The sequence below is a fragment of the Vipera ursinii genome, assembly GCF_947247035.1.
Source record: "Vipera ursinii genome assembly, chromosome: 5".
In the NCBI taxonomy this organism is placed as follows: domain Eukaryota; kingdom Metazoa; phylum Chordata; class Lepidosauria; order Squamata; family Viperidae; genus Vipera; species Vipera ursinii.
Genome location: NC_139518.1, coordinates 90,043,456 through 90,067,030, shown reverse-complemented (window position 1 = coordinate 90,067,030; position 23,575 = coordinate 90,043,456). Strand labels below are relative to the sequence as shown.

General features: G+C 39.8%; 1 protein-coding gene across 5 annotated transcripts in view; it reads left to right on the top strand.

Moving 5' to 3' along the window:
- The window catches only part of GBF1 (golgi brefeldin A resistant guanine nucleotide exchange factor 1), a 343,732-nt gene that overhangs the window by 289,531 nt on the left and 30,626 nt on the right, over positions 1-23,575 (top strand). For 4 of the 5 annotated variants that reach the window (XM_083364149.1, XM_083364148.1, XM_083364146.1 and 1 more), the window contains exons 32-33: positions 7,952-8,195; positions 17,800-18,002. In XM_083364149.1, coding sequence (XP_083220275.1) covers positions 7,952-8,195; positions 17,800-18,002 — 447 coding nt within the window. The remainder of the gene's footprint in view (positions 1-7,951; positions 8,196-17,799; positions 18,003-23,575) is intronic. The other variant, XM_083364147.1, reaches the window with a different exon arrangement.

The following is a 23,575-nucleotide window of genomic DNA, read 5'->3' as shown; positions in this document are numbered from 1 at the left end:
CTCTGCGCATTGGTGTATAGACATTTGAGTCCTTTATGACTGACCCTGTGATTATGTTACTTGCTACATAACATCTGGCGGACAAAATCGCTCAGATTCGGGCCAGTTTGGACTCTGGCTGGGCAGAGTCTGACATGGAGGAGACGAATGGTCTTGAGAATGTTATCTGGACTGAGTTCGATCCTGTGACCCCCGATGAGGTGGATAGGATTATGAGGAGGCTGAGCTCTACCACCTGTTTATTGGACTGGTTTATTCAGCTTGGGAGAAGACAAGAGGCTGGTTCCAGGCAGTAATATCTGCTTCTTTGAGGGAGGGTATTTTCCCCACCTCCTTGAGTGGTGAGACCCCTCCTCAAGAAGCCTGCCCTGGATCCAGTGATTTTGAACAACTATCGTCCAGTCTCCAACCTTCGCTTTTTGGCGAAGGTTGTTGATAGTGTGGTAGCTCATCAGCTCCCTCTGTTCCTGGACGAAACCGATTATCTTGACCCATGCCAATCGGGCTTCAGGCCTGGGTACAGCACGGAGACGACATTGGTTGCGCTGGTAAATGCTCTCTGGCGGGCCCGGGACAGGGATTGTTCCTCTGTCCTAGTCCTATTAGACCTCTCAGCATCTTTTTATACCATCAACCCATGGTATCTTGCTGCGACGACTCAGGGGACTGGGAGTGGGGGGCACTGTTTTACAGTGGTTCTCTTCCTACCTCCTGGGCTGTTCGCAGTCGGTGTTGACGGGAGGGCAGAGATCTGCCCCGAGGCCTCTCGTTTGTGGAGTTCCTCAGGGGTTGGTTCTCTCTCCCCTCCTGTTCAACATCTATATGAAGCCGCTGTTGATAGGGCATTCTCCTGGATTCACGGCTCAGTTTGGAAGATCATATAGGAGCTGTGATCAGGGGGGCTTTTGCCCAGATTCGCCTGGTGCGCCACTTGTGACCCTATTTGCACCGAGATGCCCTACGTACAGTCATTCATGTGCTCGTTACAGTCATTCATGTGCTCGTTACAGTCATTCATGTGCTCGTTAGACTACTGCAACGCTCTCTACATGGGGCTGCCCTTGACCACTCGGAGGCTTCAGCTGGTGCAAAATGCAGCTGTGCAAGTAGTAATGGGAGTTTCCCGATACTCTCATGTAACACCTCTTCTCCGCGAGCTGCATTGGCTTCCAATTCTCCTCTGGGTGAGATTCAAGGTGCTGGTGATGACCTATAAAGCCCTAAATGGCATGGGTCCGGATTATCTCAGGGGGCACCTGCTGCCAGCATCAGCCTCACAGCGTCCTGTGCGCTCCCACAGGGAGGGCCTCCTTAGGGTTCTGCCGGTTAGGGTTCCAAGGGGGAGGGCATTCTCTGTGGGCGCGCCTGCCCTATAGAATGAACTGCCGGTAGAACTTCGGACTGCCCCAGACCTTTGCTCGTTTCGCCGGGACCTTAAAACTTGGTTGTTCGATCTTGCTGGCCTGGACTGAGGGGGTTTTAATTTAATTTTAATTTTAATTTTAATTTTAATTTGTTTAATTGTGGGCTAGTCTTAATTTAATTCTATTTTAAAGTGTACTTATTTGTATTAATTTAACTCGCCCTGTAAACCGCCCTGAGTCCTTCGGGAATAGGGTGGTATATAAAATCAATAAAATAAAATAAATAAATAAATAACTTGTATGGTCCCTGACCCCTTCATGGATTACTGCCTTGTCGTGGCGAAGGGGCTTGCGTAATTCAATGAAGCTATGAGCTATGCCGTGCAGGGCCACCCAAGACGGACAGGTCATAGCTGAGAGTTCTGACAAAACGTGATCCACTGGAGAAGGAAATGGCAACCCACTCCAGTATCTTTGCCATGAAAACCCTATGGACAGTACCAAAAGGCAAAACGATATGATGCTGGAAGATGAGCCCCTCAGGTCGGAAGGCGTCCAATATGCTACTGGGGAAGAGCAGAGGGCTAGTACTAGTAGCGCCAGAAAGAATGAAGCGACTGGGCCAAAGCCGAAAGGACGCTCAGCTGTGGATGTGTCTGGTGGTGAAAGGAAAGTCCGATGCTGTAAAGATTTTTTCTCCATAGGAACCTGGAATGTAAGATCCATGAATCAAGGCAAGCTGGACGTGGTCAAACAAGAGATGACAAGACTGAACATCGACATCTTAGGTATCAGCGAACTAAAATGGACAGGAATGGGTGAATTTAATTCAGATGACCATCAGGTATACTACTGCGGACAAGAATCCCTCAGAAGAAATGGAGTAGCCTTCATAGTCAATAAAAGAGTAGGAAAAGCAATACTGGGATACAATCCTCAAAATGACAGAATGATCTCAGTTCGAATCCAAGGCAAACCATTCAATATCACAGTAGTCCAAGTCTATGCCCCAACCACCAGTGCTGAAGAGGATGAAATTGACCAGTTCTATGAAGCCCTACAGCACCTTATAGAACTAACACCAAAAAATGATGTCCTTATCATCATGGGGGATTGGAATGCTAAAGTAGGAAGCCAAAAGATAACTGGAATAACAGGCAAGTTTGGCCTTGGAGTACAAAATGAAGCAGGGCACAGGCTGATAGAATTTTGTCAAGAGAATACGATGGTCATAGCAAACACTCTTTTCCAACAACCCAAGAGACGGCTCTACACATGGACATCACCAGACGGTCAACACAGAAATCAGATTGACTATATGCTCTGCAGCCAAAGATGGAGAAGCTCTATACAGTCGGTAAAAACAAGACCAGGAGCTGACTGTGGCTCAGACCATGAGCTTCTCCTTGCAAAGTTTAGGCTTAAACTGAAGAAAGTAGGGAAAAGCACTAGGCCACTCAGGTATGAATTAAATCATATCCCTATTGAATATACAGTAGAGGTGACAAATAGATTTAAGGAATTAGATCTGATAGACAGAGTGCCTGAAGAACTATGGACAGAGGTTCGCGACATTGTACAACAGGTAGCAACCAAAACCATCCCAAAGAAAAAGAAATGCAAGAAAGCAAAATGGCTGTCTGAGGAAGCTTTGCAAATAGCTGAGGAAAGGAGGAAAGCGAAAGGCAAGGGAGAAAAACATAGATATGCCCAATTGAATGCAGAATTCCAGAGAATAGCTAGAAGAGATAAGAATGCCTTCTTAAATGAACAGTGCAAAGAAATAGAAGAAAACAATAGAATAGGGAGGACCAGAGATCTTTTCAAGAAAATTGGAGAGATGAAGGGAACATTCCATGCAAAAATGGGCATGATAAAGGACCAAAATGGCAGGGACCTAACAGAGGCAGAAGAGATTAAGAAGAGGTGGCAAAATTACACAGAAGAACTATACAAGAATGAGCTTAACGTCCCTGATAATCACAATGAGGTGGTCACTGACCTCGAGCCAGACATCCTAGAATGTGAAGTGAAGTGGGCCTTAGAAAAGCTGAGCAACAACAAAGCTAGTGGAGGTGACAGTATTCCAGCTGAGCTATTCAAAATCTTAAAAGACAGTGCAGTAAAAGTGCTACACTCAATTTGCCAGCAAATTTGGAAAACTCAGCAGTGGCCACAGGATTGGAAAAGATCAGTTTACATTCCAATTCCAAAGAAAGGCAGTGCCAAAGAATGTTCAAACTATCGCACCATTGCACTCATTTCTCATGCTAGTAAAGTCATGCTTAAAATCCTACAAGCTAGACTTCAGCAGTATGTGGATTGAGAACTACCAGAAGTACAGGCAGGATTTCGAAGAGGCAGAGGAACTAGAGATCAAATTGCCAACATACGCTGGATCATGGAGAAAGCTAGGGAGTTCCAGAAAAACATCTACTTCTGCTTCATTGACTATGCTAAAGCCTTTGATTGTGTGGATCATAACAAACTGTGGCAAGTTCTTAAAGAGATGGGAGTACCAGACCATCTTATTTGTCTCTTGAGAAACCTATATGCGGGTCAAGAAGCAACAGTGAGAACTGGACACGGAACCACTGATTGGTTCAAAATTGGGAAAGGAGTCCGGCAAGGCTGTATACTGTCGCCCTGCCTATTTAACTTATATGCAGAGCACATCATGAGAAAGGCAGGGCTAGATGAATCAATAGTTGGAATTAAGATTGCTGGAAGAAATATCAACAACCTAAGATACGCAGATGATACCACTCTAATGGCAGAAAGTGAAGAAGAACTAAAGAGCCTCTTGTTGCGGGTGAAAAAGGAGAGTGCAAAAGTTGGGTTGAAACTTAACATTAAGAAAACCAAGATCATGGCATCTGGCCCTCTCAATTCCTGGCGAATAGATGGGGAAGAAATGGAGGTAGTGACAGATTTTGTTTTCCTGGGCTCCAAGATCACTGCAGATGGGGACTGTAGCCAAGAAATTAAAAGACGCTTGCTCCTGGGAAGGAAAGCCATGGCAAATCTAGACAGCACACTAAAAAGCAGAGACATCACCCTGTCGACAAAAGTGCGTATAGTCAAGGCTATGGTCTTCCCAGTTGCAATGTATGGCAGTGAAAGTTGGACCATAAGAAAGGCTGAGCGCCAAAGAATTGAGGCCTTTGAACTCTGGTGCTGGAGAAGACTCCTGCGAGTCCCTTGGACTGCAAGGCGATCAAACCGGTCAGTCCTAGAGGAGATCAATCCTGACTGCTCTTTAGAAGGCCAGATCTTGAAGCTAAAACTCAAATACTTTGGCCACCTAATGAGAAAGAAGGACTCACTGGAGAAGAGCCTAATGCTGGGAAAGATCGAGGGCAATAGAAGAAGGGGACGACAGAGAATGAGGTGGCTGGATGGAGTCACTGAAGCAGTAGGCGTGAGCTTAAATGGACTCCAGAAGATGGTGGAAGACAGGAAGGCCTGGAGGAACGTTGTCCATAGGGTCGCGATGAGTCGGACACGACTTCGCAGCTAACAACAACAATGGTCCCTGAGTTCCCCTATTTTCCTAGATTGCCAGTGACAGTGATGTTCTGTATCAATTAACTCACTGTCCCTGTATCCTGACAGTAAATTAAGTAGGGTGACCTAGCTGTATTCATAGAGATCTATAGGAGAAATCTCTTAAAGCCTTGGAACATCACTTAAAGTAATACAGGTAATCCTCAAGTTATGACAGTTCACTTAGTGACCATTCGAAGTTACGCGATAACCCAAGTATTTAAGACACAGTCCTGAAATTACAAATGTTTCAGCACCACAGCAGTCATTTACCCTTACCTGCAGAGGCACTGCAACATTCACACTGGCTATTTCCCACAGTTGCTTCCCCCTTCCCATCCTGTCATACCGGACTCATTTACCTTGCAAAGATGTGTCTCCTCTTTGCCGCGGTTTCTTTGAGAGCGGGACGGTTTTGCTTCCAGCAAATGCTCTGAGAGTGAAAGGTTCTGGGCACCATGATCTTGCAGGACTTCAGGCTGAGAGATATCGATGCCCAGAGCTTCCAGTCACCACACAAAATTTTGAGGCAGCGTAATTTCACAGGACCTCAGACTGCAAAATCACAGCACCCAGATTATTTCACTCTCAGTTCACAAAAAGTGTGTGCAAGCCAATCGGATGCTAGAAGTGAAATTGTCCCGCTCTCAAAGAAACTAGCAGAGAGGAGACAGATCTTCACAAGGTAAATGACCCAGCGTAGCAAGATAGGGGTGGTGGGGTGGTGAAGTAATTGCATGAGGTATCTCAGTGGGTTGGGTGGTCTTAAGCAGGTGGCTTGTTCCATCACTAGCCCACCCCCCCTTCCCCATGCACTTGACCTGCTCATTAGATTAGCGAATGCGTGGGCGAAAGCAGGAAGTTTTCACATTCATTTTACATGATTCACTCCAACGAATCCTCAGGTTCGTTGGCAGGCTCCATTACATTCGTAACTCGAGGTCTCCCTATAATTGGAATTCAGTCCCCATTATATTGGAGACTTCTGAGGGTGGTATGGCAAACTGAAGATGACTCAGTAAAAATGGAGCTGATGACTATGGTAAACTTGGAACATCTCTATCTCTGATCTAAGATGGCGGCGCCTGGAATGGCTGCGGCTGCATTGGCTCTTGAAGGCAAATAGTTTTGGGAGGGATAGTAAGGGCTATAGGCCACATGATCAGGAAATTTTAATGTGTTTGAGCAACATGGTGGAACTAAGGTAACATACAACATACGACCGACAATCTTTGCTGGCATGGGCTGTTTCCAGAGGAGGAGAGGACCTGGAGCTTATGAAGCAAAGGAACTGGATAAGGCTGTCGGCAGGCCCAGAGGAAGAGAGAGAGGCTTTTGTCCTCCAAAAGCGTGCTCCAGGGGCGAAAAGAAGCAAGGCCTCTTTAAGGAAAAGGTGGAAGAGTCAGGATCAGAAAAAGGAAAGAAGGCGAGGTTGTCAGAATACAAGCGAATTTGAGGGCTAATCCACATGGAGCCCCATGTGTGCCATCGTTCACTCCCTAGAGACTAAAATGGACAATGTGAAATTTGAGCGGGCCACGAACAAGAAGTATATATCGGAGGTGGTGACCCTTTGAGAGCTGTATGCAACGAAATTTCATTTTGATGTATGCCAATTGGTGTACATTCAAAGTGACAATAAAGTTATCATTATCGTTATCATCATTATCTCCAGATAGAGAAGACAGGAAATCAACCACTTGTGCTCCAAATAAACTGCTTATTGCAAGTAGACTATCAGATAGCAATTTTCAGCAGGCTTGAACTAGGATATAATAGGATTACCTGTCTTGCTCATACCCATGGGGGAAAACGTATGAACATTAAGTTCACAAGACTCACTTTCTAATCATTTTCAGTAATTGCCTATTAAGCATCTTAAAAATACTAGAAACCTTTGGAACAACAAGCTTGTAAGTCTTTGTCAAGGGATTTTTTTATCTTCCAACTCTAAACAAAAGAAAAAATAATTATAAAACTTGAAGAAATGTGAAACAAACAAACAAAAAATAAGATTTTGATCTAAGAAGGTTAGATAAATTTGGAATATTGACATTTAATAAAAGATTTTAGAATTAATTAAAAAAAATAAACAGCTTCTCAGGGGATAAAGACTTACTTTGATTATTATAGCTATCGCAAGTCATAATAAAGATGTGGTTATTTTAGAAACTAGAGGAGACTAAAGATTCTAAGCAGACATCTATTCGTGATGTCAGTTAATACTGGGACTTACAAAATGTTACAATAGAAATATTAAAGAAAATCTTTTACAGAATAGAGCCAGAAACTAGTTATAATAAGAACACCATTAGTATTGATGTCTGCTTTTATGGACAAACTATATCTAAAATATTTTTAATGGAGGAATGACAGATGTGGAACAAATTTTATCTGATATGACAGATAAAGCTGAAGTTTTAAAAATAAAAAGGAAAGTATAAATGATAAACCAAGAGAATGACCTGGAATTTTTTTATTTTTTGGGGGGGAAATCTACAAAAGAGGACTGATAAAACCTCTGTGTCATGGGATAAAGATTGAAGAGAAATCAATTTCTACAGCAATCACTGAATTAAAAATTAAGACTGTTATAAGTAAAAAAAAGGAATATGAAGTTATTTGATTAAAGGTAAAATAAGACTTTCGCAAAGTTCTGGCAGCCCTTTATGGACTTTCTGCTGATGCCAGGATTGACAAATTAATATTTTATGAATTTTATGAATTTGGGATACGGGATGAAGAGTTATCTGTTTGTAACCTAAAGAGTGTGAAGAGTTATTAAATTGGTTTATAGTTGTGATGAAGGTTGGAAGTTGTTTCTCTAAATATTTATTTTCTTTTTTTTATTATATTATTTTCTTTTTCTTCTTTTTCCCAGCACTTTTTGTTCTTTTTTGTTTCTTTTTGTTTTCTAAGTTTAGTTCTATTAGTTTCTACTATTTTTATAACAATTTTAATAAAATTATATTTAAAAAGCACATTGGCTTCAGTTAGAATGTATGCTTTCCTTTAAACTTTGAATAATCTCTGTTTCACAGGTTGGGAAAGATGACATTGATAAATCAGCCATGGCTGGACTTTCCAGACTAGGCAATTCTCCCCTGGTGAATCAGTATAGTCTGACTGTGGGAACTGATCTGGGTCCTCATAATACCAAATCTCTCATGAAGTGTGTTGAGTCCTTATCTTTTATTGTGCGAGATGCAGCTCATGTAACCCCTGAGAACTTTGAGTTGTGCGTCAAAACAATCCGTATTTTTGTGGAAGCCAGCCTGAATGGAGGTAAGTCAAATTTCTATTAGTTTCTATATGGCCCCAAGAACTTCAATTACTACTATTCATATTATTACTATTACTACTACTAATACATATTATCATTGTCATCACTTTTTTTAAACAGCAAGAAAATAGTTATATAACTTGGTCCCTACTTTGAGGGAGCAATGTTGAAGTCTAACTTAAGGGTTGCTATGAAGAATATGCTGTGAATCTGGTAAATAAAATTGGTCACATTCACTCTGCATTGGACTCCACCTTCAGGCAGTGCTTATGGAGGTGATGAAGAGTTTGAACCTGTTGAACTGAGGAACTGAACAGGGCTCTCTCAGCTGCTAGTTCAGCCGCATATGTATGCCCCTTCTGGCTAGTTAAGGCCTTGTAGGAGGGATCGCATGAGTGGATCTGGGCAATAGTTAATTTGAGAGAGGGATTGATCTGGGCAATAGTTAATTTGAGAGAGGGATTGATCCTGCCACCTCTTTAAGAGGTGGTGGTGCACCCCATCCTCACAGGACCATTGCTTGACCCAGTTAAGCCTGGGCAGTTTTCAACTGGTCTCAAGCCTCCCCTTTTTAGGGAAGGTGTTAGAGTGATCACATAGCAGCTTTAGAGAATTCTGGATTATCTAGACCCCTTTCAGTCAGGTTGAGCCTAAAGGCTCGATATGGTATTGATTGCAGTCATGAATGACTCTCGTAAGAGTGTGATGGAAGTAGTACATCCTTCCTGATGCTTCTTGACCTCTCAGCAGCATTCAATACTATTGATCATGGGTGCAGGAATTGTATTCTATTTCTGGTTCTCCTCCTTCCTCTGGGGCCAGTTCCAGATGGTGTTGTTAGAAGGAGAGAGATCTAGCCCCTACTTTGTGTGGTGCCTTAGGGCACTGTTTTCTATCCCCTTCTATTTAACATTTACATGAGGCCAATGGGTAAGATATCATAAATATTTATTTTATTTTATTTATTTTAATCCCATTTATATCCCGCCCTTCTCCGAAGACTCAGGGCAGCTTACAATCTAAGCACAAATCAAATGTGCTTAGCAATAGCCTTCATTCTATGTATATGCCTGCTTATTAGGGCTTCCCCCCCCCAAGCGGCATTATTAAAAAGTCAGCTTATTGCCCCCAACAATCTGGGTCCTCATTTTACTTACCTCGGAGTCAACCTTGAGCCTGGTGGGATCCGAACCTGCACTAATTGCAGGCAGCTGGTGTTACTTAAGGAGGCATATGCAGACAATGCCAGTTTTATCAGGCTTCTTGAGTGATGCTATGGACATTCTATCCCAGTGTCTGGAGGCTGTTGGGAACTGGACTCGTTTGAGACAAGATTTTTCCATTTCTGGTTTTGGATTAAGCAGACCTTTGGATTAAGCAGAATTTGGAGATTCTCCTGGTCTTGCAGTTCCTGCTCAAAAAAAACACGTGGCAGCCGTGACTAAGAAGGCCTTTGCCCAGCTCTGGGTGGTATATCAGTTGTGTCCGTAGTTGGATTGGGAGGCCCTGCTTACAGTAACTCACACCCCTACAGTATAACCTCCAAATTACACTACTGTAATTTGGGCTGCCCCCGAAGACCATATGGCAACTCCAACTGTGCACATAGTAACACATGGCACACATAACACCACTCTTGTGTGAGCTGTACTGGTTACCAATGTGTTTCCAGTGCAATACAAGGTGCTAGGTTCCCCTGCACATGCATGCTAGTCGTTTCCAACTCTAGGGGCCGGTGCTCATCTCTGTTTCAAAGCTGAAGAGCCAGCACTTGTCCGAGGACATCTCCGTGGTCATGTGGCCAGCATGACTAGATGCCAAAGGCACACGGAATGCTGTTACCTTCCCACCGTACTGGTCCCTATTTTTCTACTTGCATTTTTACGTGCTTTCGAACTGCTAGGTTGGCAGAAGCTAGGATGAGTAACAGGCGCTCACTCTGTAAGAAAGCTTCCTATCTGTAAGAAAGCTTATAATCCATCTGCAAGTGTGGTCAGGCACAGCTAGCTTCATTCACTATCATTTCTGGAATGATGGTGTTGAATGCTGAGCTGACTCTTGCATAGGTCTTTGGGGATTCAAGATGTTATAAGATGTAGTGCAGTGCCATGTTGACAGCATCAGCTGCTGATCTATTTGCAAGGTAGGCAGATTGCAAGGGATCTAATAGCTTTCAGGTGGCACTAACCTTTCAAAGGTTTCCATAACTACAGATTATTTAGTCATTTAACTCCTTGATGGAGGGTTTCTTGGGTACCAGAATGATATTAGAGTGTTTGAAGGAAGAAGTGAAATCATGTGAGTGATTTAAAGATGTGAGTGAAGATGAGGTCCAGTTGATCAGCACAGACTTTCAAGCAGGAAGGAGTTACCCTGTCTTTTCCATGTGCTTTTCCAGGCTTTTGTCTGTGAAATAGACCTTGCACGTCTTTTTCTGTGATCACCCGAGGTGGAGGGCCCAGAGGGATAGAGTCAGTGTAGGAGACTTGGCTGTTCTTGGTGTATCTAACAGTGATTTCCTGTCAAACCTACACTCGAACACATTCAGGCCATCTACCAGTTGCTGATTCCCTTCAACAAGGGAAGTAAGTTTGCTGTAGCCATTGATATTTTTAAGGCTTTTCCACACATTTGCTGGTTCATTTGTTGAGAGCTGATTCCTCAGCTTTTCAAAGTAGCTTCTCTTTGCTGCTCTAATCTCCCTTATTAATACATTCCTGGCCTGATTATATAGCATTCTTTTTCCTTTCCTGTAAGCTTCCTGTTTGGCATGGCATAGATGTTTGAGCTTAGCTGTGAACCAAGGTTACATGCATAAGGTATTGATCAGCACACATAAGTCTTCAATAACTAACGTATGATGTCACAGTGTCAGTGAGTTCATCCAAGTCCCCTGAGGCAGCTTCAAAAACATTCCAGTCTGTGCAATTGAGACAAGCCTATAGCTTTAACTTTGCCTCTTCAGTCCTAGATTTCACTGTTTTATGATATTAAGTCTTTGTCTATAAACAGGTACAAGGTGATCATACAGTGATCAGAGTGTCCCACACCTGCTCTTGTACAGAGCAGTAGGCATCTTTTATTGTTGATGGTCCAAAATATTTTTGCCTCTGGTGAGACAATTGACATGCTGAATGTATCTTGGCAACTCTTGGCTTAGGTTAGCACTCTTAAAATCTCCTAATACAAGGGTCTCCAACCCCCGGTCTCTAACTACTGGGCCATGAGCTTCAAAACCAGGCTACCCAAAGCAGCGGGCAAGCGTGCATGTAAGTGCACATCCCCCCTTGTGCAAGCAGTGGGTAAATGCGTGTTCATGTGCTCTATTTGCATGAATGGTGCATGTACATGCACACCACTTGTGCAAATGGAGCTGCAGCACATTTGCCTACCAGTTGTGCAGAACCATTCCCTCTTCTCCCCACACTGGTCTGCAAAGCCGAAAAGGTTAGGGAACTTTGTGCTAATATAATGTGTAGGGAGTCTGGATATCTCTGTTCAGCCCATAGGACTTGGTCAGTTAAGGTTTGCAATGCCTTGTTTATGTAGGCTTGGAGTGGTATGTTGACGCCAGTTAGGATGAATGAAGAAAACTCTTGGGAGGGCATAATAGGGTATGCAATTAATGAGTAATTCACATCACAAAATTTCTTTAGTGTAGTGACATATTTACAGCATCGGTTGTTAAATAGATAACCTCTTCTTTTCTTTTTACCAGATATTTCTGCAATTCTATCTGCTAAATATCTAAAAAAAGTCTGGCCTCATCCATTGCCATCTATTTGTTTGTTTGTTGATTGAAACACTTGATTATAATTTCCCCTTCAAGTGAACTGTTAATCCTAAAGATTCACATAATTTTGCCATACACAAATATGTAACTAATCATTTTCCTCAATAACTAAATGAACAAATATAATATTTTTTAACATTTTTACTGAGATAAATTACAGTAGTAAAAGATAATACAAACTAAAAAGGAAGGAAAAAAAAGTGAATAAAAGACGCAAGGAAAAAAAAATAGACACTCTCGACTTCCGGTTTGCCATGCAGCCGCTATGGATGGCTGGGAGACTTGCTCTCTCTCCCCCAGTTTTGTATTGCTGCGGGGCCCTGAAAAGGGCCAAAAGTCACCCTGAAGAGGCAACCAGCAAGGAGGGGTGCTCGCTGGATCGTGGGAGAGCCGCAACTCTCCCGTTAGACCTGGTGATTCCTCCAAATTGGCGGATGAAAGGCCATTATGACTTGTCCCTAGGCTGTGAACAGCCGAAGTCACATTTTCCACTAGGCAACTCTTAAAGCAGCATGGAAGAGACTGGGTGAGATCTACCTATTTTACACCCTAATTATTTTCTGTACCTCCCTCCGCAGGGGGGAGAATGCTAAGCATTCTCCCCCCTGCGGTGAGGGAAGGGGGATTTTAGCCTTCCCTCCAGAAAGAGTGGCAACTAAATACCCAGGGGCATTTTAAATGTTGAAAAAGTAACTGAATCCCAATTGGAACTTTACCTCTCAAAGCACGTGGACTGAAAGATTTTTTATTTTTCATTACCTACTTCTGTTGGAAATCTGGGTTTTTTCTTATATAAAAAAGAAAAACTGAAAAGATTAAAATAACTTTGGGTCTCAAAGGGAAACTTTAAAGGGGGCCTGGAACTTTTTCTCTCTTTTGAATTTTCTAAGTGTAAGGCCTTTAGTCTAAAATACCAATATGGAAGAAGACCAGGAACAAAATTTCCTCATGGATGAAGATCAACAAATTATTATGTTGAAAACACTAATTCAAACTCTTACCACAACCAATGCAATACTAAGAGGCTATGGGAAGGAACAAGAAGACAGCCCAGATATGAAAGCCCAAACTTGTGACTACAACTAAAGAACCATTTATACAAAATACAATAGAAAAAATGAAACATTCAAATACTATGACAGAAGAATCTACTATTCAACAAATATTGACATTTGAAAATCCAGAAAAGACATCAACAACTTGGAAAAAGGAAAAGGTTTCTTATACAACTCAGAAGGAACTAGAGGATCTAGAAAAAGAACAGTTGGATGAGAAGATAAACAATTTAGAACAACCATGTCGATATGGAAGAATAAAGAGATGATCCACTAGATCTACAAGTCCTCTCAAAAAATAGCGACCAGATGGTTTTGCCAATATCAATTACTATACATGATATTACAAGGAGACTGGTTCACTGACCCAAAAACAAGGAGTTGGAACATGATTTGGCAAAGGAAAAAAGCCAGAATAAGAAGAATGGAGTTTCGACCATCTTATTGAAATCTAAAACAGAATGTACTTAAATAGATAAGATGTGTAGGTTGAACACAAGACATTGTTATGAACTGAGATAAAGAAAAAATTTTGGTCATTAAAATTTAGCAGTATAAATATTAATAGCTAACTTGAATATTGATTTGTGCATAAAGGTCATGTAAAGGTGAATAATGTAGATAAGCTAAAAACATTGTTGAAAGTAATAGGTCTATATGGAACGTTAAAAACAAAAATTATTAGTTTAAGCAAGAGATAGCAGATACAAAGAGGAGAGGAAGTATTAAATACTGAAATAAAAAGAAATTTTGATTACTACTTAAAAAACAAAAAATTGAAAACTAGCAAAAAGGAAGGATATCATATTGTATCCTTAATTTGTTGACATAGAGGGTGAGAAGTTAAGTAGACGGGATGGGTATTTTGAATATTAAATTTTGTGAGGAATGGTAATAGATGAATTGGGAGTACATTAAAAATCTTGGGAATGATAAATATCAAATGTTAAATCTAAATGTTAGTGGAAATTAAAACTGAAAAATCTATTAGGTCATTGACTGTCTAAAAGATTGTATGTTAAAACAACTAGATTACTAGAATATATGTAAACTAAAAACTATGGATATATGTAAGAAAGTTATTTTCTATGTGATTGATAAGATAAACTTGTCTTTTAATTTATAAATAGTCAGTATATATGAAGGGAAAAAGAGAGGAAATGTTTATGGTAGCAATCTGAAATCTGTACTAATGATATCTGTATGTAATTAAATTACTACTACTCATCCACCACGTTGCTTTTCAAATATGTGAATGTAATATTAGAAAATAAAATTTGTTTGAAAAAATAGACACTCTCTAAGAAAATGATTTCCCACCTTGATCGCTTCAAATATAAACAATTTTACTATCTGTTTACCTCCACTTAATTAATATATAACTGCTTATCCCATAATGCATGAATTCAATAAGTAACATGTCGTACAATCCAGGTATCAGCAAAACTGAACTCTAAAATGGTAACATTTATTATTATTAGTAGTAGTTTTAACCATTCAGTCATGTCTGACTCTTGGCAACTTTATAGGCAAGTGTTCTTCATGCTACTCTGTCAAGCACAGCTTCTTTCAGTTGTTGGATATCATAGTATCAGTTTTGATGGTATCAAGCCAGCAAGTGCTTTCCCCTTCTTCTTTGTCCATTAACCATTCCTAGTATCATTGACTTCTCCAATAAATTTGCATACATGACATGGCCAAAGTAAATGGGATTTTGGCTTAGTAAAGTTTCTGGTTTTATTTGATTCAGCACCCCTATTGGTTGCTCAAGGTTGATCCTCAACCTTGGCAACTTTAAGACTTGTGGACTTCAACTCTCAGAATTCTTCAGCCAGCAAAGCTGGCTGAGGAATTCTGAAAATTGAAGTCCACAAGTCTTAAAGTTGTCATGGTTGGAGACCCCTGGTATACACAATAATTTGTACTAGCACTACAGTTCAAAGCATCAATTCTTCTTCAGTCACCACTTCTTAGTGTCCAATTTTCGCACTCATACATCATTACAGGTAAGACTCTTGCTCTAACTAGCCTGCGTTTTGTATTTATATTAATATATCTAATTTTCCAGATTTTATTTAACCATTGCTGTGCAGACTAAGGTTATCCTGTGTTTGATTTCAGGTGTAGAACTGCTATTGTGAATAATTTTTAATCCAAGGAAGATAAATTATTGAAGTAATTCAATATCCTTCTTATTGATTTTAAACATCGGATGACCATTTGCAGCTGTTGTCATTGCCATTATTTTCCAGAAATTTAGACTCTATCCTATTTTTTTTACTTTCATCCATGATTTTCTAGATAATTTTTTCCTTATTTTCAGCTAATAGTGCATATGCATACTTAAATTATTTATGGTTCTTCCTCTAATCTTCACTCTTATATCAGCCAATTCCAGGTTTAATTTCCATATGATCACTTTGACATAGAGAGTGAACAAAAATGGTGATACATTCCTGTCTAACTGATCCTGAACCAATCTGTGTCAATATAGAGTGTTCTCACTGTTGCCTCCTGATCAGTATACAGTGATCTAATAAGTTTGATCAGGTGGACCAGGACACCCAAAGTCACCCATAGCTTATTGTGTTCTATGCCTATAGTCCACAGACATAGATCCTGGCGGGCTGCGATGTTGTCACAGGCTTGAAGAAATGTTATGATTTAAATCTTGAGTTAAATACCTTTTTCCAAATAGCTTTGGGGAAAAAGGGGGAGGGACTTTTTCCCCAGTTTTTCCAGGGGTTTTTCCCTGGCCTTCCCATCTCTAGACTGTAGTGAAGAAAAGGTTGAGAACCACTGTTCTACACAGTAAAAAGTTTTTCTGTAATTGATAAAGCACATACAATTATGTGAAAAAGTATACCCTCTTTAAGGTTTTTACTTATTAGGACACAGTAAAAATAATCTTGATCCTTGTTGTTGTTGTTGTTGTTAGCTGCGAAGTCGTGTACGACCCATCGCGATCCCATGGACAATGTTCCTCCAGGCCTTCCTGTCCTCTACCATCTTCTGGAGTCCATTTAAGCTCACGCCTACTGCTTCAGTGACTCCATCCAGTGACTCCATCCAGTGACTCCCTTCTTCTATTGCCCTCAATCTTTCCCAGCATTAGGCAAGAGTGAGTCCTTCCTTCTCCTTAGGTGGCCAAAGTATCTGAGTTTCAACTTCATGATCTTGCCTTCTAAAGAGTAGTCAGGGTTGATCTCCTCTAGGACTGACCGGTTTGATCGCCTTGCAGTCCAAGGGACTCACAGGAGTCTTCTCCAGCACCATAGTTCAAAGGCCTCAATTCTTTGGCGCTCAGCCTTTCTTATGCTCCAACTTTCACTGCCATACATTGCAACTGGGAAGACCATAGCCTTGACTATATGCACTTTTGTTGACAGGGTGATGTCTCTGGTTTTTAGTGTGCTGTCTAGATTTGCCATTGCTTTCCTCCCCAGGAGCAAGCTTCTTTTAATTTCTTGGCTAGTCCCCATCTGCGGTGATCTTGGAGCCCAGGAAAATAAAGTCTGTCACTACCTCCATTTTTTCCCCATCTATTTGCCAGGAATTGAGAGGGCCAGATGCCATGATCTTGGATTTCTTAATGTTAAGTTTCAACCCAAGTTTTGCACTCTCCTTCTTCACTTTCTGCCATTAGAGTGGTATCATCTGCATATTAATATTTCTCCCAGCAATTTTAATTCCAACTTTTGATTCATCTAGCCCTCCCTTTCTCATGATGTGTTCTGCATATACGTTAAATAGGCAGGGTGACAGTATACAGCCTTGCCGGACTCCTTTCCCAATTTTGAACCAATCAGTGGTTCCATGTCCAGTTCTCACTGTTTCTTCTTGACCCGCATATAGGTTTCTCAAGAGACAAATAAGATGGTCTGGTACTCCCCTCTCTTTAAGAACTTGCCACAGTTTGTTGTGATCCACACAATCAAAGGCTTTATCCACACAATCAAATCATTTATTTTGCAAAAAGAAAAGCAAAATGGAGAAGTCGTATGTGAAAATGCGTCATGATTCAATAGCTTGTAGAATTACCTTTAGCAGCAGTAATTTGAAGTAATCATTTTCTGTTTATCCTCACAGCATTGTGGAGAAATTTTGACCTACTCTTCTTTACAACATTGCTTCAGTTCATTGAGATTTGTTGGCATTTGTTTTTGCACATCACTCTTGAGTCAACATTTCAATTTTGTTGAGGCCTGGACTTTGACCAGGCCACTGTGATACCTTGATTCTGTTGTAGATTTGTTGGTATGCTTGGAATCATTGTCCTGTTGCATTTCCCAATGTCGACCAAGCTTTAGTTGTCAGATAGATAGCCTCACCTTTGACTCTAGAATACTTTGGTATACTGAGGAGTTCAGGGTCAACTGAATGACTGCAAAGTTCCCAGGTCCTGTGGCTGCAAAACAAGCCTAAATCATACTGATGATTTACCAATACTGTCCTTGATTATTGGTATGAGATGTTTGTGTTGATATGCAGTGTTTGGTTTTTGCCAAATGTGACACTGTGCATTATGGCCAAACATATCCACTTTAGACTCATCTGTCCAAAAGACATTGTTCTTAAAGGAGTTGATCTACTTTTCGGCTCCCTGTTCTTACAGTCAACCACTTTTCCCCAGAAGTTATTCATTTATTTAATTGGACTATCTTTATCTAGCTTTAGATAAAAAACAGAGCACATATTTATGCAGAAATATTGAAAGTTTCACAAACTTTTAAGCACCACTGTATATTGTGTTTATAGGGTGTAAATCCCAGGAGAAAAGAGGAAAAAATCATAAATATGACTCCAAATCAACACGGTTTAAGAAGAAAGCAAAGGAAAACTCTCTGAGACACTTTAAAACCTCCAGCCAACATCAGCACCGTTCCACCAGTGAAGATGAGGATGAGGATGAGAGTGTCCCTGCCAGTTATCACACTGTATCTTTACAGGTTAGTCAGGACGTAAGTATAGCCATGATTTTTTCCTCTCCCTGTGGCTTTTCTAGTGCAATATCTATAACTAGATACTTATTCACATAATTTTTTGTTGTGTGACTTTTAAAAAATAAATAGCTCATAATGAAAGGGGAAAGGGAAAACTGATCTGAATCAGTATGTCAATGGGGCCTTTCTTTTAATTATGAATATTATTTATTAAATTTTCATTCTGCATTCATTACTTTATAAGTAACTTAAGACATAAAACATATACACTACTCCTTCCTCTTCCTATTTTCCCCACAACCACCCTGGTAAGTGGGTTGGGCTGAGGGGATATTTCATGCCAAGGGTGGGACAGGGTTTCCAGTTTCTAGGCCAGAACATATGCCAAACAAGCTCTGAGGAACAGTTTGGATTGGCTTATTAGTTAGAGAAGGGAGCTCAGTCTTCCATCCTTGAATGCTGTAAACTAAGCATAAACTCAAAGTTTGGGTGGCTTTATATGACTGGTAATTCAGAATAGATAATAAACTGTATTCTAACTGATTTTTGAAGATGTTTAACAAGAAATATGCTAAAGAAACAAGATTCGAAACTTGTTATTAGCTTGAAGTTTTAGTGTTCATTAACTAAGTAATATCTTAAGTGCTAGAACAGATTTGCTCTCTGTTAATATACAGTGGCTTTCCCTATCAGTGGTGGGAAGGTTGTTTTTTTTTCTTGGTAGTTATTTTATTAGGATGTTGTTTACTGTTTAATTGTTTGTGTTGGTAGTTCCTTGATTGGGATATTCCTTGATTTTTGATCTGATGTTAATCCTGGTGTTAATTCCTATTTATTTGGGCACTGATTGTTGGCAAGGAAGTATTCTGATCTTTTTGTTTTCTTTTTATCTACTTCCTTCTGTCTTTTGAATACTGTATAAATATTTATGTGCCTGTTGAAGTCTGAATTGTCTTAAGTGCCAAGCTTCCATGAATTTCCTAGCATTTTTGGATCCTCACAGCTTCCCAGTTGAAACTATGGCTAAAGTCTGTTCATGTGTTGTAAGATTAAGGAGTTTTCATCATGTCTTTTGACAGTTGGTGTTCTGCAAGGTTGTTTATTCAGCCTGCCTGGATAAAAAATCAAAAACCAGGGAAAGAACTGAGAAGAACAAAGAAAGGGGAGGGGGAGAGATTCTGGTTTGTATCTCCGATTGGAATCTGAAGGGCAGGAAGTAAATGTTGTAAAGGCAGATCCCTTTTCCCATGGAAGGTTTTGACACCTGAACCTTAATTGATCCGGGACTGACCAAATGGACTGAGGGGAGGGTTTTTTACTCGGGGACACTTTCAAAGTATCAATCTGCAACACAGTTTCCAGATCCTGTCTAGATTATCCACTGACAATCATGTTTTAGTAAAAGTTCCTGCTTGGACAATCCTGTTTCCAAGAGTTCTTCTTTCTTAGACGTGGATTGGGGTGGGTCCTCACAAGTGTTGTGCTTTTGATAGCTTGTGTTGATTGTGCTGTATTGAGTTGTGTGGTCATAATCTTTTGATAAAGTTGCATGGGTATTCATTTGGTTAGAAGATGTATAGGCAATCTGCTTCCATTTTCTGGCTGTTCAGGTTTGCTAAAATTTGTTTATGCTAGTCTAAATAATGTTCTTACATAGCTTCTATTGTGGGAGGTTGGATTGATATTCTGATAAGTGAACACTAGGATCTTGTGGGTGGTTTTATTATACACTTGTGTTTCTATTTTGCCACCATTTCCTCTGCTGATGAGGATATCCAAGAAGGGAGTGTGTTGTTTTCATCTTCCCTTGTGAATTTTATTCTTTTGAAAATGTTGATTGTTTTATGTTATTCCTTTTTTATTATGACAAAGGTGTCATACCAGAACCGTGCCTATAGTTTCTAAATGTTACAGTCTCTGCTACGGTATGTACTGTGATCACATGTGTATTCCTTTAATGTGTGGTAAGGCAGAGGTTGATGATCTTAGTGTATTTGGTTAGGTCAGGTATGTTAGAGAGAGAGAGAGAGAGAGAGAGAAACGTGTTGCCATGGATTCTTTTGGTAGTTTTGGGTTGGTGGATATAAAGAGTGCTGTGACATCAAATAAAACCATGATCTCATTTTTTTTATTGAAAAGTTTTACAATACATTTTTAAATAGAAAAAACTCACACCCTCCCCTCCCCTCCCCGACTTCCCAGAGTCGGGGTATAAACTTACAAACTTAAGCTACAATATGCTAACAACAAAAATAAAACATTAAATTCTATCACACTTTAACTCTCCGTAAACATAACTATATTACTAACAAATAACAAATAACTAATAATACATAAATATAAAATATAAAACCACTACTTATTCAAATGCTAAATGAAACTTTTTAGTCCCATATTTTTATTCGATCCATCTTCTCCATTGCACAATATATCTCTGTTGCGATTGTTCTTTCAAATATGCTGAAATCTTTGCCATTTCCGCCAAGTTAGAAACTTTCAAAGTCCACTCTTCTATAGTAGGCAGTTCCTCCTTATTCCAATATTGCTGCCGTAATTAAATTCAACATCAATTTAGTATCTATAACAGTACAATCTGAATTAATAATAACCAACAAAAACAACTGTGGAGAAAACCTTATCTTTTTCTTAAATATCTTTTGCATGTTCCACCAAATTTTAATCCAAAAAGCTTTGACTTTTTTACAAGTCCACCATATATGATAATACGTTGCATCCTCACAGCCACACCTCCAACATTTAGGCTGACAGTTCGGATACATACTTGCTAATTTTTTTGGGTCTAAGTGCCACCTATAAAACATTTTATAAAAATTCTCTCTTAAATTTTGAGCCTGTGTAAATTTTACGTTTCTGACCCAAATCTTTTCCCAAGTATCCATTGTTATCACCTCCTGAAAATTCTGGGCCCATTTTATCATACAATCTTTAACAAGTTCCATTTCTGAGTCAATTTCTATCAACGCATTATATATCCTTCTTATATGTGCTTGACCTTGATCTCTAATTTGTTTTACCAAATTTCCATCAGTTATCGAAATACCAATTTTCTGATCTTCTTTCCATCTTGCTTGTAACTGCCCATACTGAAACCAAGTTTGTACAATCTTTTCTTCTTTTAAAATATTATATGGCTTTAATTGCCATACATTCTTTTCTATCCTTAAAATTTCTTTATATGTAATCTCATCATGTTTAAATCCAACATTTATATTTTCTATATATATTGCCCAAATTGGTATTTTATAATTTAACTTATGTCTATATTTTTTCCATACTCGCAACAGAGCATCCATGATCTCATTTTTTATTTTACAGAGGCACTGTAGTGGGGAATTGATAGAATATTCTCTCCCCTCTGTAAGATATTCAAACTTTCTTGTTTGTTCTTTAACTGTTTTGAATGTTGGGTTCCCTGGTAACAATACAATTGGATGGAAAGATATATCAGGCTTGTGTATTTTAGGGCATTTATAGAACTGTGGGTCCACTGCTGATGGGATGGGATGAATCCACCAACTGATCAATCCACTGACCAAAGACTGGAGGAAATTAACATTCTATTTGAATCATTTGTAGTTTATAATACATTATGTAACATGTATTTTTTTGTTCATTTGTCTATATGTTCCCCAAGACTCTGGTCAGCATACAGTAGTTCAAAATGCAGTTAAAAAAACAATTGAAATAATGGCACTCAACTATGAAAATTATTCAAACAAAACTAAGAGCCAAAATGTGCAGTTTAAGCTTCTATTTCTATTCAAGCTGATTAATCTGAGTAATGCTCTGTCATATGTGTGTAATACTTACATGGGCTTTCCCTTTAAACTTTTTTTTAGTTTTAATTTTAACTTTTTACTTTGTTTTCCCAGATAATGACAGATAGTCCTTTTTACATAATGTGAAATTTACATAGATGTCCAAGTTTATTTATTTATTTATTTATTTATTTATTTGTTTGTTTTATATACCGCCCTTCTCCCGGAGGACTCAGGGTGGTGTACAGAGCAATAAAGTAAGAATACAATAAAGCAATAAAGTAAGAATAATTTTAAAACCCAAATCCCTCAGGCCAGGCCGGCTTGTTGGAATAGATAAGTTTTTAGATCACGCCGGAAGGAGCGAAGGTCGGGGGCCATCCGGATTTCAGCTGGTAAGCGGTTCCAAAGGATTGGCGCACCCACCGAGAATGCTCTCCCCCTGGGGGTCACCAGCCGACATTCTCTGACCGGTGGCACCCTGAGGAGGCCCTCTCTGTGGGAGCGCACAGGACGGAGGGATGTTGACGCTGGTAGTAGGTGCTCCCGTAGGTAATCCGGACCCACGCCATGTAGGGCTTTGTATTCACTAGCACCTTGAATTTCACCCGGAAGGCAACTGCAAATGCAACTGGAAGCCAGTGCAGTTCACGGAGCAGAGGTGTAATATGGGAGTATCGGGAGACCCCCAAAAGAACTCGTGCAGCTGCACTCTGCACCAGCTGAAGCTTCCGAGTGGTTCTCAAGGGCAGCCCCATGTAAAGAGCGTTGCAGTAGTCAAGTTGCCCTATCCCTTTCCATTTAAAGGGAATTCTTTAAAAAAAGAAGAGAAAAATCTTCTTTCTTTCCAATCAAATCTGTGAACTTACAAAAGATGTAAGTTAAAAGATGTTTGTTATCAAAGTGAAAGAATTGCTAATATTTTACCTTATTAAATTCAATCATTGTCACTTTCTTACAATTATATACACACCATGCTCCTTCTCAAGGTGAGAAACAAATATTCATGATTCATAATTTTTAGCAATAAATTTAGCAATTTCTTTGACTTGGCCCAGAATTTAATTTTAAGCTTATATGTATATCAATTGCACTTCACTTTGCAATTCTTTCTTTTACAGTAATAATATTGTTCATTCAGCTCACTAAGTTTTCCTAGGATTTAATTGATATCATGGCTTTTTCTAAAAAAATAAATAAATAAATTCTAAAATCCATCCAAGATGCTTCTTTGGTGGCAAAGAAGGTTCCTTGAATAATTATAATAATATTCCTTCAAGAATATTATTTTTAATCTTTTTTATTTAGCTCTTTATTCATAACTGATTATTAATGGAATGTCCTTCTACAAGCACCCTCCCACAAGTACCCTCCACTTCTGCAAGTGGAGTTTTGTGTGTGCACGCCTGCTTGCCAATTGCTCATGCGCCCTAGTTTGAAACAGACTGTAGCCTGGTAGTGGGCCACAGTCCAGCGGTTGGTAACCCCTGGTCTAGGACAGGGCTTTTCAACCTTTTCACTCATTGTACCACTTTTAGGATATGACAATATCCGAGTACCACCAGTCGCCTAGCAAGGTGTCAAAAACTTGATGACCAAAAAAAAAAGGAAAAAAGTGATAAAGTACATGTAGTCTGCGATTTACCACAGTTCTAGGATTTGAGGGGTCAGTAGATATTTTCTCAGCCCTCCTTCTAACCCGTGCAGTATACAGGTCCTCTTTGGAAGGCAGGCTGGTTGCAATTGTTTTTTTCTGCAGTCCTTTCTATCCATTGAAGCCTGTGCCTGTCCTGTTTGGTTGCTGTACCAAAC